Raw genomic sequence first — 15,670 nt, 5'->3', positions numbered from 1 at the left:
AAAGTTCTCCTCGATCTTCTTGGAGATCTATTCGATGTAACTCTTTTTGCGGTGTGTTTGTCGAGATCCGATGAATTATGGGTTTATGATCAAGATTATCTATGAACAATATTTGAATCTCCTCTGAATTCTTTTATGTATGATTTGTTATCTTTGCAAGTCTCTTTGAATTATCAGTTTGGTTTGGCCTACTAGATTGATCTTTCTTGCAATGGGAGAAGTGCTCAGCTTTGGGTTCAATCTTGCGGTGTTCGATCCCAGTGACAGAAGGGGAACCGATACGTATTGTATTGTTGCCATCGAGGATAAAAAGACGGGGTTTATATCATATGCTTGAGTTTATCCCTCTACATCATGTCATCTTGCCTAATGCGTTACTCTGTTCTTATGAACTTAATACTCTAGATGCATGCTGGATAGCGGTCGATGTGTGGAGTAATAGTAGTAGATGTAGAATCGTTTCGGTCTACTTGTCGCGGACGTGATGCCTATATACATGATGATGCCTAGATATTCTCATAACTATGCACTTTTCTATCAATTGCTCGACAGTAATTTTTTCACCCACCGTAATATTTATGCTATCTTGAGAGAAGCCACTAGTGAAACCTATGGCACCCGGGTCTATTTTCCATCATATTAATCTTTCGTCAACTTGCCAATTTCTGTCGCCGTTTATTTTGCAATCTTTACTTTACAATTTATAAAACAAAAATACCAAAAATATTTATCTTATTTATCTCTATCAGATCTCACTTTTGCAAGTGGCCGTGAAGGGATTGACAACCCCTTTATCGCGTTGGTTGCAAGGTTCTTATTTATTTGTGTAGGTACGAGGGACTTGCGTGTGGCCTCCTACTGGATTGATACCTTGGTTCTCAAAAACTGAGGGAAATACTTACGCTACTTTGCTGCATCACCCTTTTCTCTTCAAGGGAAAACCAACGCTGTGCTCAAGAGGTAGCAATGGACAGTCGTAAGGAGGTTCTTGGAAGCAAAAGGAAGCGAAGCGCAAGAATTGGAGAGAGGATGATCTCCATTCTCCATAATGGAGAGTCAGGGCCTATATTGTTTTATGCTATTTTACCTTAAAGAGGGTATTTAGGTCCTACCTAATACTGATGATCATGTGCTAAGAACAATTATGTTGGGTTGGTTCGATGACTATGAGGATGATGATCGTATGAATTGTTATTAATAACGAGTAGAAGTTGTATGATGATGGTTAGTAGGACTTGTTATTATGATGATGCATGATGCGAGCATGAAGAGTTATTATATATCAGTGGGTGAAATGAATATGGATTGGATTGAAGTGAAGGCAACATGTGCTGCATGTCAAAAGTAGTACTAATCCAAACTTGATCAAGTTAGGATTAGTATTACTTTCGACATGCACCACATGTTGCCTTCACTTCAATGTAAGCCATGTTTAGGCATAGCAGTAGCGTTGGTAAACCAAGCACGGAGATAAGAGAGGACACTTCTCTCTATTAGCTAGCTAACACCCTAAATTAACCCCCCAAAACCCCCTAAACCACCCCCTTTCAAAAAAATAAATCTCAGCTCCTGCCAGCTGCTACCAACCGGGACCAAAGGCCCTCCTGCCTGGGCTCGCCGCAGCGGCCACGTGGAGGCCCATCTGTCCCGGTTGGTGTAAGAACCGAGACTAAAGGTTTAGGGCTTTAGTACCGACCCTTTAGTCCCGGTCCCCAACCGGGACAAATGGGCCTTACGAACCGGGACAAATGGCCCTTTTTCTACTAGTGCTAGTCTATGTTACTATCTTCATAGTGCAAAGTATTATAAAAGTAGTTTACCACAGATAGTTGTATTTATTAGGTTGTATACTCATTTTGCCTTGGGTTGAGTTATGCTACCACAAGCACCTCTCTCTTCATTAACTACTTGCCACATAAGCAAACATGTAGTGGATTGCATTATGTTACTATGTAAATTAATTCCACTATGGCCAGCCTAACGTAGGTTCTACGCAACTGTGACATACCCACTTTCTGGTTGATAACTACTACCATTTATTTGGATGGACAAAAGTCGTTATCCCTGTAGATGGATGGTCAGATTCACGTGGTATTCCGGTCGGTCTGGTGGAGTACCAATCATAGTCGTTTGGAAAATCCAGTGTTTCTGATAATGAAATCCAGAATGGTAAGTCGGTGCTCTATCTTGAATGTAGGAGTTCTTTCGTTTCATTATTTGCAATGATTGCAACCTGAAGCTTGGGTGCCTCCACTTACCAATGTCAGTATTAATATATTATTTGAGGATCTATCCAAGCAATAACACATTCATGGACATTTTTTATAAAGATCAATAACACTTCACTTCATTGTATCCTCAAGAAAAAAAAGTATACTCAAGAAAGGAGTGAAATCATGTCATCGTTGTCATAACTATATGATACCCCGCGTGTTGCTGCGAGGATTGGTTGATGAAAATTTAGAATGAACATGATAACCAAAATTTAAAATGCATAGGACTTGTTATATATGATTGGGCAAATTTTAGCATGGTCCCTCTTACCTCCCCTTTTCACATGAGAGATAAGAGTACATAATAGATCTGCGTCATTGATTTTATTAACTAGTGGTCTAATTAATTCTTACCTTCTTACCTCTCGTGTGAAAAGAGGAGGTAAAAGGAAGCATGTTAAAATTACTTGATTGTTTTTTTCCACTTGACATCCTTGTTAAGATAAATAAATTAGTAGGGATGACTCTAGATATAGATATATAAGATACACACAACCATTTTTCTTCAACAAAAGGTGGATTTTAATACACACAACCATTAAGAGCAATTAACATTATTAATGGTAGTACATTTCGAATGAATGGACGACGCAAACATTAGAATTTAGAATGACTCAGAGAATGACAAAATTAAGGAAAAACCAAGAGAAAGTACACATGCAGGTGGATGCATCAGATGGGTGGACGTTGTCATTCATCATCTACTTAGTGAACTCGATGGCCCATGCATTGGCGTAGATGTAAGTGGTCTTCATGGCGGCGAACCCGGCGCCCTTGGCCAGGGCCTCGAACTCCCTCTCGTACCTCTCCCTGCCACCCGGGTTGTGCGCGAGCATGATCATATCGACATGGAACACTCCCTGCGCCTTAGGCGTGGCTTCCGGGTTCACCGGCAGGATGCACTCCACGAGCACCACCTTGCCGTGCGCCGGCAAGGCGTCGTAGCAGTTCTTGAGCAGCTTAGCGCAGTGCTCGTCGCTCCAGTCGTGGAGGATCCACTTCATGAGGATGGCGTCACCCGAGGGCACCTTCTGGAACATGTCGCCGCCGACGTGGGTGACACCGGGGAACGGCGGCGCCTCGGAGATGACGTGGGGAAGGTCGAAGTTGATGCCCTTGATGGCGGGGTAGTGAGCGGTGATGGCGGCCACGGTGGCGCCGACGCCCCCGCCCACGTCGACGAGGGTGTTGAGGCCCTCGAAGCCCTTGTAGAGTTCGAGGAGCTTCTTGGTGATGATGATGGAATGGTTCTTCATCCCTTCGTTGAAGACGCGGTTGAAGCGCAGGTCCGTGCCGTGGTACTCGAACGCCGACATCCCGTATGCCTTGTTGAATGGGATGCCACCGTCGAGGACCGCATCCTTGAGATAGTACCTGAAAAATGGTACGGTATGATTCACCCACACATTGGAACATATATGTGCTCTGCTTGCCACATCTTTTGCAACAGGGAGATGCTACTACTCTCTGAACAAAGAGTACTGAGCAAATGGGCAAAGTAAGATGAAGAAAGAGGAATGATCGATCTAGCTCACCAGCTCTCCATGAGGACCTTGTCCTGGTTCATGAGCGCGAGCGCTGACATCGAGACGCCGTCCTCGTTGGGGGTGAGGTACTTGCACACGGGCGCAGCACCATACCGCCTGGAGAGACGGCCGTCCTTGCCCTCCTCCGTCCTGCACGACACCACGTTGTACGAGGCCAGCAGACGGAGCATACGGTCCACCATGTCCGGCGCTTCCGGATTCGCTGCGGATGGGAGCTTGGCAGCCACCTCGGCGGGAGTCAAGAACTTGCCGCCGGCAGACATCAGAGTCTCGAGGAGTCCCAGCTCGATGGCGTTCTTCAGCGTCATCGGGAGGATGGACGACGAGACGAGCTGGAGAGCGTACATGCACGCATCCTCATCGGCGCCGGCGGCGATGGAGCCCATCTCTGCTAGCTTCTGCCTCTCCGGAGCCGAGCTGCGGGTACGTGCGTTGAGTGTGAGCGAGCGACTGAGCGATGACCTACTTTGGAGGGAGGACGGGAAGGGGCCTGGTTATATGGGGCTTTCTGGCTCACCAACCACCACACCACACCAACTGCTTTTTCTTCTTGGTCTTCAGGAAAAGCAAGGGATGGATATGGCACACCGGAAAGTTGTACCCTTACATTATTGTTGTGGTTGTGGTTTATAAGTAGGTTTTGCTATAATTTGTTCATAATGTTGTGAGTAGGTGTACTAGAAACATAACATCCAACCAAATACTGGTGGATGAATCATTGCATAAGATAAAGTGAACATGGACGACATGTGGTAAATACTTGTACTTCCATGATTGAAGATGAATAGATTTGATGTTTTTCCATTAAAAAAAATCATATGTGCAGACAGAATAATCTTGTACTACCTCCATCCCATATTAGTTGCCGCTCAAACGGATGTATCTAGTACTGAAATATGTCTAAATACATTCATTTTGACGACGTTGACAGCAATGAGATGGGCCAAATGCCCTCAATTTCATGGGCTCAAGTTTACACCTTCAATTTCAAGGGCTCAAGTTATATTAACGAAGTTTGGATCTTCATACTTTCTGGTTAGAGAAGGACACAATAAATATCGTCTGGGACCGGAGAACAAGGTGGCCCTAAGATCCTAAGGAAAAACTAGAAAGGTCTGCGTTTCTCTTATTTTTTGAGCAGTTCACTCATTTTTTTTGTTTTCCGATACAAGATGGTACTAATTTGTTTCTCCACATTTTTGTCCGTCCAGGGACCTCCTATATGACGCTGATCGTGATGCACAGGCTCGGCACATACTGGTCCAGCCCACCAACATGGAGCCACTTTTTTTTAATGCGCGATGTAAGAAAAATCCTGAAAATGAGGAGCTCGCGATGATTTGATCTCACCACCTCACGCTACCAAGGTGAGTTAGTTGCCACTAGAGCGGACGGCTGGTACTGACTACCAAAATTGTGAAACATGAAAGTATCCATAGCAGGGATCATATTTGAATGTATTTTTGAAAAGTATTCTATTTTTTCTTGAAAGAACTATTAACACTTTTGAAATGCCAATCCTTTTCTAGAAAGGCAACTAATTGATAAAATTTCAATTATTTTTTTGAAAATATAAACAACTTTTGGTATTCCAAACATTTTATGACAAAACCCGAACAATGTTGAAGTCTCCAACAGTGTAAAAATTCATTTTTTTAAAGGATAATTTTTTGAAAATCACGAAACATTTATCAAAAAGAAGAACAATTTTTGAAAAATATGAACAACGTTTAATATTCTGAACAATTTTTGACCAACATAACCTATTTTGAAATATAGAACAGTTTAAAATTGAATAAATTCTTGGAAATTCTAAAAATATTTTCAAAAACAAGAATTTTTTCGAAACTACACACATTTTGAAAAACATGAACATTTTTATAAAAAGGGTACATTTTTTGAAACTCAAAAGGAAATTTGGAAAATGCAAAAATTTAGTTTTATCTATGAATTTTTTGAAATCCTGATACTTTTTGTGTGAACAAAAATTGTAATAACCAACAGTTTCTGAACTTCCGAACAATTTTTGAAAAGCGTAATTTTTTTTTAATTTTGTGAAAGAACAAGCGAAAGTTTTTTTGAATTTTTCGAAAAAAATTGAAGATAGGAACTTTATATGAAGGTCGAAAATTTTATGAAAAATGATTTTTTTAATTAACGAGCATTTATCAAAAATCATGAAAATATTTTTTGAAAAACGAAAATTAACCTTGAAAAAGAAAAGGGGAATAGAAAATACAAAGGGAAAAGGGAAAAAGAAAAAGAAGATAAAGAAAACAAACATGAAAAATAAAAGAAAAAAGATACATGAATAAGGGGAAAAGTAAAATAACTGAAAAACCAGTAAAAAAAGGTTCGGTAAACTACTAGAAGGTTCCCAAAGCTGGTTAGGAATCTTCCATGAGGTTCTCAAAACTTTTATTTTTGACAATGAGGTTCTCCACTAGATTATGTCAATCAATCGCTTACGGCTAAAATGGGCGAGCCTAGTTATTCGTCCGCTCTTTCTCTCGGTGTGTTGGATAACACATACGTTCACCTGAATTATATTTTTTGATATTTTTTGTACTTATGGTGGTACTAGTTTGGAGACAAGGGCATATCCAGCTTCTCACTTGTGCTCCAGGCTTGGTCCAAAAAGCCTAGCCACCAAGTCACAAGAACAATCTTCCTCTTCGGCTCAATCCGTCTGTCACCCCGCCACCTTTTTTGGGCCGAAAAAAAAATCCTGTGGAATATTTTGGGCCGAATAAAATACCACGACCTTTTCTGGGCCAAAACAATATAGTTGCATGGGGACACGATCTAAGGGTTAGCCATGTAGAGTAGAAAGGACAAGGCTAATTAGACAACCTCACCTAGCCTCTTTACAAAAATTCTCGCCAATTTAAATGCGACAGTGAGTTGCTTACAAAAACAAGGAGCCTCCTTGAGAATCAATAAACAAATGTGCGGATAATTAAATTGGATGTAGAAAAGATCCCATTAATTAAATGAGATTGTGGGCTAGGAATTCTATGGTTGGATGGGCTGATGGTAGAGAGATGACCCCGATTAAATAAATGGACCGGAAAAGGAATTGAAATTAAAAGAAGGAATAAATGGGCGTGGTAGTTAACCTACATGTGCATGTGTTTGAATAGTGATTTGAGGGCGCAACATGTGACATAAATGGACATAAGTGAGTTGAATTTGTTGGCAACATAACATGACGGTGGAGGAGCTTGGCAACTTACCAAACTCACCACCTTGAGAATGATCTTTGTTTCTTTTGAATCTCATGTTACAAATTTTTCTTAGCCATGTTCATATTATACAATTTGCGCATGCTAGAATGTGATGACCAAACTCATCGTCTTGAGACTTATCGCATTTGTCGTAAATAGATGGACAACTGACCACCATCGACTATGGTACAAAGAGGAAAAGTGGCAACTCATTAAGGGTGCACGACAGTTTGTTTCTTCCGTTGCAAGGCATGGACATGTTTGCTAGTAGTGTACAAGGTTGGAAATCAATTCCGACTAGGCCTTAGAGCTTATCTCGCCATTCCTCTAAAAAATAATCCCAAAACTCAATTTCTCAATCTGAGGAGTCAAAAAAAGTGTGCACCTAGCACTTCCCCTAAATCTTAACTCCCTAAGAAAAAACTTCACGGTTAAATTTTCCAGCATGTTGGAATGTATGTTGATGTTCACTTGACAAAAAAAAATAGATTTAAAAACATTTACTATTTCTTTCAGATTTTAATGTTCATGCTGGTGTATTGGAGCTTGACAGCAGAAAATCCATGTCGCTGAATGTATGCTATATAAGCTTTACTTCCCATCTACCGTGAATCGAAGTGCTCATATTCCTTAGGAAAACGCTACATGATACGTTAGAAGAAATGGGAGAAACACATGTATCCATGCATGACTAGTTTAACATGTTAGACTGATCAAACATGATAAATGTCAGTTCGATCAGTTCCTGCCGAGTCACACGATGGTGACGTGCATCTACCATTGGGCTCAACTAGAGCGATGCAAAGCACGATTTTCTGTTGGGTGCTCGGAGAGAAGGAAAATGAGGCACACGATGCAAATCCATCAGCCGAATCATGCGGCAGAAGCGAGCAACACCGAAGAGGCCGATGCAGAGCAAAAGAATTTGAATAATAAGCGCCTGTTGTGGTAACTAACAAAACTGGCACTCACGCGCATGCTCTCATGGGCCGCCAGCAGGTAGCTTCTAGCTCACTCGTTACACGTAATTCAAAAAGATCATGAATTTGAAAAAAAGTTCAGGAAATTTGAAAAAACAATGTTCGTTATTTTCAAGGAAAAAGTTTGTGAAAGTCGGGATTTTTTTCACGAATTAAGAAAAATTTCAATAATTTGAGAATGTTCATGAGTTTAGCAAATGTTAAAGGATTTGAAAAAATTAATGAATTTGAAAAAAATAGAATGTGGCAAAGTTCGTAATTTGGAAATTTTTCACAAATTTGAAATAATTCTCATAAAGTTGAAAAAAGTTTACAAGAATTTGAAAAAGTTCATGAACTTAAGAAATTTCACAAATTTGGAAAAGGTTTACAATTTGAAAAATTTCACTCATTTGAACAGAGAAAAAAGTGGATAGGAAAAAAAAAGAAAGGAAAACCGAGTACAACCCATGCCAGGAAAAACACCCCAAAAAACGGTGGGAAAAACTACATAGGCCGGCCTTTTGCCACATATTGCTGGGAGGGGTGTGCGCCGTGTAGCAAAACTGCCTATAAGTAGCGCTTAAGGCGCTAAATAGGATCTGTGGCAATGGCCCGTTCTTTTTTCTGCATTTGCTCTTACGATTTTGTACGTACTTTGCCCAATAACAACAGATGACCCATTTAGCAAGCTTCTGCCCGTCCATGGCCCGTTCATCATGTTGTTTTCCGACGAAGAAGAAACAACCCAGCCCACAGGCGAAGCACAAGTACGACGCCACCCGCTCGAGAGCAATTAATTGAGGAGCGCTCGTTCGGGAGCCTCCCCAAAGGTCACTTGAGGTGGGCTGAGAGCACGTCATATGGCGCGCTCTCGGTGCTCCCTCTGGATTTTTTTTCGGCACGTGTTTCCGGCTTTTTAGCTTTTCGACAAAAAATATATTATTTTTTACATGAAAAACACATATTTTTTTCTGCGAGAGGCATGGTTTTGCTTCCGCGAGAGGCACAACAGAAAAATAATGCGTTTTTTTTTTGCTTTCGCGAGAAGCACGGTTTTGCTTCCGCGAGAGACACGTGTTTTCCTTAGTGTTTTTAGATGATATATGCGTGTGTATGCTTACTTTTGTGGCCTATGCATACGCGTAGCGCTAGTGGCATGTTTACCGGCAGGGCAAGCAAGCACGAAATGAGAGGTTATATGGACTGGACTGGACTAAGCACCAAATGAAAGGTTACCTGGACTGGACTGGACTGGCCGGAGGAGCTGCCGATGGCGTACATCGGTTCGTCGATCGAGAGATGAGGAGATGGAGATGGATCGATATCCATGTCGCCGTCGTGGTCGATGAGCCACCAGCTGCTTAATTAGTTAGCTTGCCCGTAACAGCCAGCTTAGATAGATGATGGTTCGATTCCATCTCCCGACCGATCGATCCAGTGGAACCGCAGACGCGCTGTGACTGCCCAACAGTCAGACTAGTTTGGTACAAGAGCATTTTTATGCCGATCGTACCAGCAAAGTAATCCCCAAGTGTTAACTGCGTCCTGCACCCACGTATTTTTGCACGAAAAGATGCTGCACAAAGAGAGGTCTCTAGCAGTTAGATGTCGATGAAAGTCACCGACTGGATTTCGTCATTTCAATGGACACAGAAATAATTATATACCTTCCGGTCAGGATGTTTCAGCAGTCTCAGTAGCACACAACATTTCAAATAAACTTCAAAACATTCTTTGTTTCTTGCCGAATGTCAGTTGTAGTCTACTAGCTAACAAAAGACAAAAGTTAAATTTATTTAGCAGAACAAACCATCGGTAACATGTACGATTTTTGTTTGTTTTCCTTTGATTAAAAGGAGTTTTTTTAGTCGATTAAGAAGAGCTTTGAAAATGTGTAACAGCGGGGGTCGGGCGTCACCCAGAGAGGAGGGAGAGGGACACACGCACCATGGTGACATGACCATGACATCGTGCTGATTTAACCAAGCGATTGTTGTTGTGAAAAACCCACGCATCCAGTATGTGTTGGTATAGTAAGAGTATCTCCAATAGATGATGTAGATGCAAACATAATCAAATTTTACATCACGAAAGCTCAAAAATGGTGCTCCAACAGATTATGTAGAGGGAAAAAATTACTCCAAGCTCCCTCTAGACGTAAAAATGACACTTGGTGATGCAAATTTGCATCACTAGCCGCGCCCGAGTAACACACCGCGTGAACGCCCAATCACCGCTGAGTTTTCATTTCCAACACCCCCGTGTGACTACTGTGCCAGCCACCGCGCCGCCGTTCCGCCGCCGCACGACCCCAAATCGGTTTATTCGACCGCTGCGGCAGCCGCACCGTCACCAGCCAGATCCGGCCATCCCACCCCTGCTGCTGCCAGATTCGATACTTTCCCGCCGCTCCATGATCCCAAATTGGCTGATTCGACCGCCGCGTCGCCCGATTCGACAGTCCCACAACCTCCGCTGTGGCCTGCTGCACTTCCTTGGGCCGTCTCCCGCCGCCGCGCCGCCTGTGTCAATGCAGTCCCCGTGCTATCGTTATGCTGCTAAAGAAGTCGTCGAAGGGCAAGTCTGTCTTGAAGGGTGTGCGGTCGCACCCCTCCGGCAACTTCGGTTGCGAGTTCCAGAGCGGCGGCCGTTGCTACTGGCTCGGCACCTATGGTTCTGCCGATGAGGCCGCATGTTTGCGCGACGTCGCCATGTGGCGTTTCGGCCGGCTAAGGGGGGAGATGAATTGCCTAGAGATTGAAGACCGGGGGCAGACGGAGTTCATCGGCCGGAAGAATCTGGTCATACGGCTAATGGAAGCAAAGAAGAAGAAGCAGGAGATCCACATTGCTTCCGGCGACAGTGATGAAATGGTGATGGCAAGGTTTCCGCAGGAGAATCCCCAGTATGTTCAGAACGAGATGTAGTTCTATTTGAAGCGTGCCGTTGAGAGGAAGATGCAAGTGTGATGTTGACGTGGAAGGCGTGGCAAAAAAAAATCAATGCTCCAAATTGCTTTCAAAAGTAGCATCTTCGGAGAATCGATTTTTTTCACCCCTTCAAAGAATGTGATATCATAATGGAAATTTGCAAGCACTTAGAACATTTGTCAAAGTTTATCACAAAAATATTCAGAATTTTTTGAATTTGTTTTGATTTTTTTTATTATACTGTTCGTCCAAGCTCATTTGAGCTCGAGCTCACATACTCCGCGTCCCTGACACAATATTCACTCTAATAATGAGACATCATGTTTAAAAAAAATAAGTCAACTTTGTTTTGAATTTTCTGAATTAAACATCCACGTTCTGTATGGTTCATCTTAAGCCCGAGCCCCATGGGCGTGCGTCCTGTGGGCCGGCATAGGGTCCGCAATTGCCACGGGACCAAATTTCATGACACGGTCAGCCTAGCCCAGAGGCCGAATGCCTGTTAATCCCATCTCGCCTGGGCTGTAGACCGGAATTACCTATCTTTTTTTTTTTTGCGGAATTACCTACCGCTTAACGCGTCAGGTTATCAACCGTCCGAGGGAGCGATGCACACAGGCCGGCCCACCTCAAGTGCGAGCCAACTGGTATTTCAAAGGTTCTAGAACCTTCCTTGAACTAAGTATTTCTGTTTTTTTTTTGTTTCATTTCTGGTCTTCTGTTTATTTATGGTTTTCATTTTCTGTCTCTTTTTTCGTTTTTATGCTTCCTTTTCTTTTTCAATCAATTCCAAATTTTCAAAAAATGTTTAAATCTTCAAAAATTGTTGCTTCCTTAAAAAAAGTTTGGAATTTCAAGAATGTTCGAATTTTAAATTTTGAAAAGCTATTAACGTTTTCCAAAAAAGTTCCAAATAATCAAATTTTGTTCACATTTTGTAAACTTTTATTCGAATATTTCAAAACATGTCCACAAATTTTCAAAAAAGGTTCAGAAAATTGAAAAAAATGTTTGTGTTTGCAAATTTTATCTGGGATTTGGAAAAATGTTCAAGTATTCAAAATTTGTTCATGGTTGCCAAATTTTTTAAGTTTGTTTGGAGCTCCGAAAAAATGTTCCCATTTCCAAAAAATGTTGGCGTTTTCATTTTTTTGAAATCCCTATTTATCAAAAATTATTCAGGGATTCAAGACATGTTCATGTTCTTTAATAAATGTAAAAACTTTCAAAAATAGTGTTTGCGTTCTCAATAAATGTTCCAGTCTTTATTAAAAATATGCACAATTTTGTAAAACGTTTGTGTTTTAGAACATATTCATTTTTTTTAAAAAAAATCTCGGTTTTAGTATTGAATAATGTGTCAGATCTATCCATGCTTATAGTTCTTAATGTTCTGCGCTGGTTATTAGGAACCAACTCTGACCCAGGTAACCTGACTTGCCGGGATCACATGCTCGTGGCCCTGTGTTCAATCCCTCACGCGCCATGCTTTTTAGGGGTTTTTCATTGCGGAACTACAAATGGGCTAGCCTAGTTGCGCGGTGGGGGGGGGGGGGGGGGGGGGGGGCTATGCGAAAGAGCCACTAGCTGTAGGAGCTTCCTCTAGGCCATCGAATGTGCTGCAGACCCATGTTCACATGACTTGTCGTTTGCGTTCAGGTCGTGCGGCCATGCGCGATGAGCCTCGGAGGACTTGCCGCCTTGGCGACTAGGTCGAAGACCTAATGGACCGGCGCCACGTCTATTCCTCCAGCACCGCATCTGTTCATGTTCATTGCCATAGGTCAGTTCTTGCATTAATTCATCTTTTTTTGTCCACACGATATGACAAATCCGATTCCAACCCAATCCAACGCCGATTGATCCCTTGCCCGAGTGGCCAGGACCAAGAGCAATTGATTGACTTTGAATTTTTAACAATTCCATTATCGTCCAAGGACCTATGACCCTATGGCCGTGAGTTCTGAAATTCACCAAGCAATTGTTGCCAGTAGCTTGTTGCTAATTTTGTTATTTTCACCTTGAGGGAAGTTATATAGGTGTTAATTAGAAGATTCGGGTATAATTTCAGCAAATATGGAGCAATATAAAGTATAGTTTATTCACAAATTGAAATAGTGACTAGAGATTAGGATTGGATGGTGTGCTCATCATGAGTATGGAATCTTGAATATTTTTACATATTCAAGGTCCATATGAGTCATAGAGATTTTGAGAATTTTGTGGAAATTTTGGGAATGACAGAAATGTAGGTTGCTTCACAACCTAGGGCAAACAGGGTTTTCCTTTTATAAAAAAGGGAATATTCCCAAGAAATAAATATTGGGGTTGGGCTAGGATGGAAATGACATGATCTTGGGATGGATTTGAGAGTGATGAATTACTTCAGAGAGAAAAAAGAGATGGTCTTCCCAGGTTTCAAGACCACAGAGCCAAACCAGAAGAACACCAAATCAAAATCCAAAGGAATCCAAAAGAAAAAGAAAGGGCAAAAAATTTGGGGTGTCACATTGTTGCAGCATCTCGAGTAGCAAATGCTTTTGCTGACAGTTATATTGCGGCATGTGCCGATGCAGCAGCACTAACAGTGGCGGCTCGAGCAGCTGCTGCCCGCTGTGTTCTGGCACGTGATGATGTGGCAACATCATTATTGGTAGCTAGAGAGACTTCTACATGGCGTGATCGGCTGATTAGAACACGGAACACAACGCAAGAATCTGCTATAACGGCCATAAGAAAGCACATGAAGATGCAGTAGCAGCAGCATTGGAAACTTGAAAATCCGTGATCCGCTGTGCTGTGGCAAGTCTCCGTACTGCATCAGCGGTTTCGTTAGCTCGAGAAGCTGCCTCCCTTTACGATGCAGCAGGTGGTGCTAGAGTAGCAGCGGCAGCTCGACAAGCTGCAGGCCGCTGTGTTTCAGCGCGTGCGGATGCAGCCGAGTCTGATGCAGATGTTGCCGAACCAGGAGCTATTGCTCTTATCAATAATTTTGCGAAGCTCCCGGTAAAAGGCTTTGCGACCCGTCTTACTCCTATCGCTCATAGAACTATCAGCCCTTTCCAATCTGCTTCTATGAAAGGTCGTTTTATTCTTGATGGGATCCTGTGCCTTCATAAAATCGTGGCACAACCTCAGAACTCGTAAATCTAAAGCGGTTATCCTCAAACTGGACTTTGAGCAAGCCTATGACTCGGTTAGTTGGCCATTCTTGAGGAAGGTTCTCTTAGCTAAAGGCTTTGACGGTGCTTATGTTCATCGGATCATGCAGTTGGTCTCGGGGGGCCACACTGCGATCTCTGTTAATGGTCAAGTCAGCAACTTCTTCGCCAACGGCAGGGGCCTGCGGCAGGGTGACCCAGCCTCTCCAATCCTGTTCAACTTCGTCGCTGATGCTTTCTCTCGCATCTTGTCCAGAGCTGCCTCTCATGGTCACATTTCCCCTGTCATTTCGCACCTCATCCCAGATGGAGTCACCCATCTTCAATATGCTGATGACACTATCATTATGGTCGAGCTTAATGATACTTGCATTGCTCGCCTTAAGTTCATTATCCTCTGTTTCGAGGCCTTGTCGGGGCTCAAAATTAACTTCTCAAAGAGCGAGGTCATTGTCACCGGTGTGGATGACATTGAGGCTCTGAGGGTGGCTCGTCTTCTCAACTGTAAGCTTGGGTCCTTCCCTTTCAAATATCTAGGCCTTCCTATCTCGCAGGATGTGTTACATGCGAAAGAATTCGCTCCTACTGTCGCTAAGGTTGGCAATGGGGTGCTCCCCTGGCGTGGTAGATACAACACTAGTACTGGGAAAGTGGTGCTGATTAATGCATGCTTGTCGTCTCTACCTATGTTCCTCATGGGCTTTTACCTTCTTTCGGCTGGTACCCACATAGGATTTGATAAACATAGAGGCGCGTTTTATTGGAACGCGACAGATAATCGGCGCAAGTACAGACTTGTTAAGTGGCAGCTCATGTGTAGGCCAAAAAACCTTGGGGGGTTGGAAATCATTAACATTGCCGAGCAAATGCCTCCTGATTAAGTGGTGGTGGAAGATCATGTCTAATTGGGCTGGCTCCTTATGGTACTCTATCCTTAAAGCAAAGTATTTCCCCCACTCAAGTCCTATGTTTGCGGTGGATCGGTGTGGTTCGCAATTCTGGAAAGATCTGATCCGGGTCCGCCAGCTGTTTCTAGCTCATGTTAAGTTCATTGTTGGAGATGGTACCTCCGTCCATTTTTGGCTTGATTGGTGGTGTGGAGACTCACCTCTCTCTCTGAGCTTTCCTACTCTTTTTCCTTATTGCCATAACCCGAATATCTCCATCGTGGAGCTGCCGGCTAATAATTGGGACCTCGCTTTTCCGCCGTTCCCTATCACCTGTAGAGTTGGAAGACTGGCAAAGACTTACTGCCTTCTTCCCCCCGCTCTCGGTGATTCCGGATTCGGTGTTTTGGCCTCTCACTTCGTCTGGTCGCTTTTCGGTCAAATCTTTGTATTCTAAGCTGATTGGTGGCTCTCCCACCAATAGATTCTGTCGAATTTGGCGGGCCCGCATCCCCCCAAAAATTAAGATCTTCCTTTGGCAGGCCTTCAGAGGTCGCCTCCCCGCGGCCGATCAATTCGTAAGAGAAATGGCCCGGGCTCGGAGTTCTGCTCCCTATGTGGTACTTTGGAAAATACGAACCATATATTCTTTCACCGTGTGCTTGCTAAGCTTGTGTGGAGTT

At 43.0% G+C, this 15,670-nt stretch overlaps 1 protein-coding gene across 1 annotated transcript; it reads right to left on the bottom strand.

The window, feature by feature from the left end:
• Positions 1-2,811: 2,811 nt before the first annotated feature.
• On the bottom strand, positions 2,812-4,298 carry LOC123081042 (tricetin 3',4',5'-O-trimethyltransferase-like). The gene is made up of 2 exons (XM_044504009.1): positions 3,809-4,298; positions 2,812-3,647 (listed from the first exon to the last, which is right to left on the bottom strand). The coding sequence occupies exons 1-2, from the start codon at positions 4,204-4,206 to the stop codon at positions 2,975-2,977; spliced, it is 1,071 nt and encodes a 356-aa protein (XP_044359944.1). The 5' UTR covers positions 4,207-4,298; the 3' UTR covers positions 2,812-2,974.
• Positions 4,299-15,670: the final 11,372 nt, after the last annotated feature.

This window comes from Triticum aestivum, chromosome 3D, assembly GCF_018294505.1.
Source record: "Triticum aestivum cultivar Chinese Spring chromosome 3D, IWGSC CS RefSeq v2.1, whole genome shotgun sequence".
Classification (NCBI taxonomy): Eukaryota; Viridiplantae; Streptophyta; class Magnoliopsida; order Poales; family Poaceae; genus Triticum; species Triticum aestivum.
Note: the sequence above shows the minus strand (reverse complement) of the source record. Positions and strands in the feature narration are given on the sequence as shown.

Bases quoted from the DNA above. Each gene is read 5' to 3' on its own strand.
- LOC123081042 (XM_044504009.1), bottom strand. From the start codon at position 4,206: ATGGGCTCCATCGCCGCCGGCGCCGATGAGGATGCGTGCATGTACGCT. The intron at 3,648-3,808 runs GTGAGCTAGATC...ACCATTTTTCAG, and splicing joins AAGGTCCTCATGGAGAGCTG to GTACTATCTCAAGGATGCGG.